A 2,315-nucleotide genomic window follows, 5' to 3' on the forward strand; every position below is an offset into this window, starting at 1 on the left:
TTAGTCCATTTCTTCGATCAGTCTTTGGGGTGGTTTAGTAGCACGTTTGGACCGACGGGGAGCAGGGGTGGGAGGAGTAGGTGTGCTTGGCGACTCCACTGACTCTGATTCTTCAGGTGGGGGTGTACTGCTTTCGGTCCTGGGAGAAGTAACGCCCTCAGTAGATTGATCAGATGTAACTTCGACAGAACTGGATTGAGTCACAGCAGAACAAGGGATGTTTTGAAGTACATCGTCAATATGTCTCCTCCAATTCCGTCCATCTTTCAACTGGACTTGAAAGGAAGCAGATGATGTTTGCTGTATGACAGTACAAGCTTGCCACTTCTGTCCCGATAGGTGGTCACGTGCGAGAGCATGGTCGCCTACAGCTATCTCCCTGTATTTTGCAAACTTGTCATGATTACACTTCATTTTGTCTTGCTGGCTGGCCACGCGAGAGCCAATATCAGGTGTAACCAGAGACAATCAAGTACGAAGTTCTCGCTGTAAGAATAGCTTGGCGGAGGATGAGCCGGTTGTAGCGTGTGGTGTCTTCTGTAAGATAAGAGGAAATTCTGAATCCGCCGCTATATGGAGCTTGCTGGATCGTCAGCTGATGACTCCATTGCATACTTGAAAGTCTCTACAAACCGCTCAGTCAACCCATTTGAAGAGGGATGGTAAGCGGAAACTAAAATTCTCTGCCATTTTGCCGCAGGAACTCTTCATACTCTGCAGACTGGAAGGGTGGGCCATTGTCGCTGACTACTTGGGTTGGTAGACCGTATCTGGCAAAAATAATACGCATGGCATTAATGGTTGAGTCGGCTGTTGTTGTTTTCATGGGACCAATCACTTCAGGCCACTTAGAGTGGGCGTCGAGCATGATGAGGTAATGTTTTGCCTGATGGGTAGCAAAATCTACGTGAACACGTTGCTGGGGAGCTGTCGGCCAAGACCATGGAAGCCCTGCGGGTTTTGTTGCACCGTTGACATTCACGGGTAACCCTTTCAATCTCCTGATCTATTTTCGGCCACCAAACATGACTGCGGGCTATTGATTTCATGCGTGCAATATCAGGATGGCCTTCATGTAATTCTGTCAGGATGGTTTGCATTGTCTTAAAGAAGGAGTTATGACAGTTCACAGGCCCCACATAAGGCAGCCTTCTCCACAGAGTTCGTGTCTGCGTGTGAAGTATGGCTTGAGGTCAGGATCGGCGCAGCGATAAATAGGCCAACCATTCTGCGTACGCAACAGTGCTTTCGCTAACAAAGGGTTCCTACATGTATCCTTGGCGATTTCTGCGGCAGAAACTGGGTGTCGTTTTAACTGCTGAGAGGCCACGTGGAAGATTTCCTCTTCCACACTTGCATCTTTCCTGTACTGAAGTGGGAGCCTTGACAAGGCGTCAGCACTGGCTACTTTAGCAGATGACTTAAACTCAATTTCGTGGTGGTAGGAAGAGAGAAGAAAGGACCAGCGTTGCAGTCTAGCAGCAGCCAAAACTGGAGTCGCAGAATCCGGAGCAAATATTTCCCACAGAGGTTTGTGATCTGTTCGCAGAGCGAACTTGCGTCCGAAGAGATACATGTAAAGTTTGTTGACCTCAAAAATAATGGCAAGGCCTTCCTTCTCGATCCGACTGTAGTTTTTCTCAGACGAGTTCAAGGACCTGGAGGCATATGCGATAGGTCGCTCATCACCAATAGGGAAGCGGTGAAATATGACTGCTCCGATGCCATACTGGCTTGCATCGCTCTCAAGAATAACAGGAAGGCTTGGGTCATAAAGAACCAATACATTTGAAGATGAGAGTAAGTCCTTGGCCTTTTTGAATGCCTCCTCGCACCGGGGGGACCACTTGAATTCTTGGTTACCTTGGAGAAGCTGATTGAGTGGTTGGAGGATAGAGCTCAGGTTTCGGATAAACTTGCCGTGATAATTGATCATTCCAAGGAAGGCTCTCAGCTAGGTGGGGTTCTCAGGGTTGATGGCTTCTACCTTTCCCTCTGTAGGAGAAATTCCGTTGGCAGAGATGACACAGCCCATGTACGTAACTGATTTCTGCATGAATTTGCATTTGCTTAGCTGAGGTCGCAAGCCATAATGGTCTAGACGGCTAAGGACGCTGTCTAAGTTCTTAATGTGTTCATCGTCATCCTTGCCAGTAATAAGAATGTCATCTTGTATACTTGCCACATGATCAAAACCCTCAAGGATGATGTCCATAGTGCGCTGGAACAGAGCGAGTGAAGACGCAATTCCGAAGGGTAGCCTTTTGTAGCGTTAAAGACCTCTGTGCGTATTGATAGTAACGAACTGCTGTCTT

At 47.8% G+C, this 2,315-nt stretch overlaps 1 protein-coding gene across 1 annotated transcript; it reads right to left on the reverse strand.

Annotated features, from left to right (window-relative positions):
• LOC140930850 (uncharacterized) lies at nt 1–414 on the reverse strand. Its single transcript, XM_073380563.1, has one exon. The coding sequence runs from the start codon at nt 412–414 to the stop codon at nt 1–3; it is 414 nt and encodes a 137-aa protein (XP_073236664.1).
• Between the last annotated feature and the right edge of the window lie 1,901 nt (nt 415–2,315).

Source organism: Porites lutea, chromosome 1, assembly GCF_958299795.1.
Source record: "Porites lutea chromosome 1, jaPorLute2.1, whole genome shotgun sequence".
Lineage (NCBI taxonomy): Eukaryota > Metazoa > Cnidaria > Anthozoa > Scleractinia > Poritidae > Porites > Porites lutea.

What these genes read in the sequence shown, in the direction of transcription:
- LOC140930850 (XM_073380563.1), bottom strand. Translation starts at nt 414, where the DNA reads ATGAAGTGTAATCATGACAAGTTTGCAAAATACAGGGAGATAGCTGTA.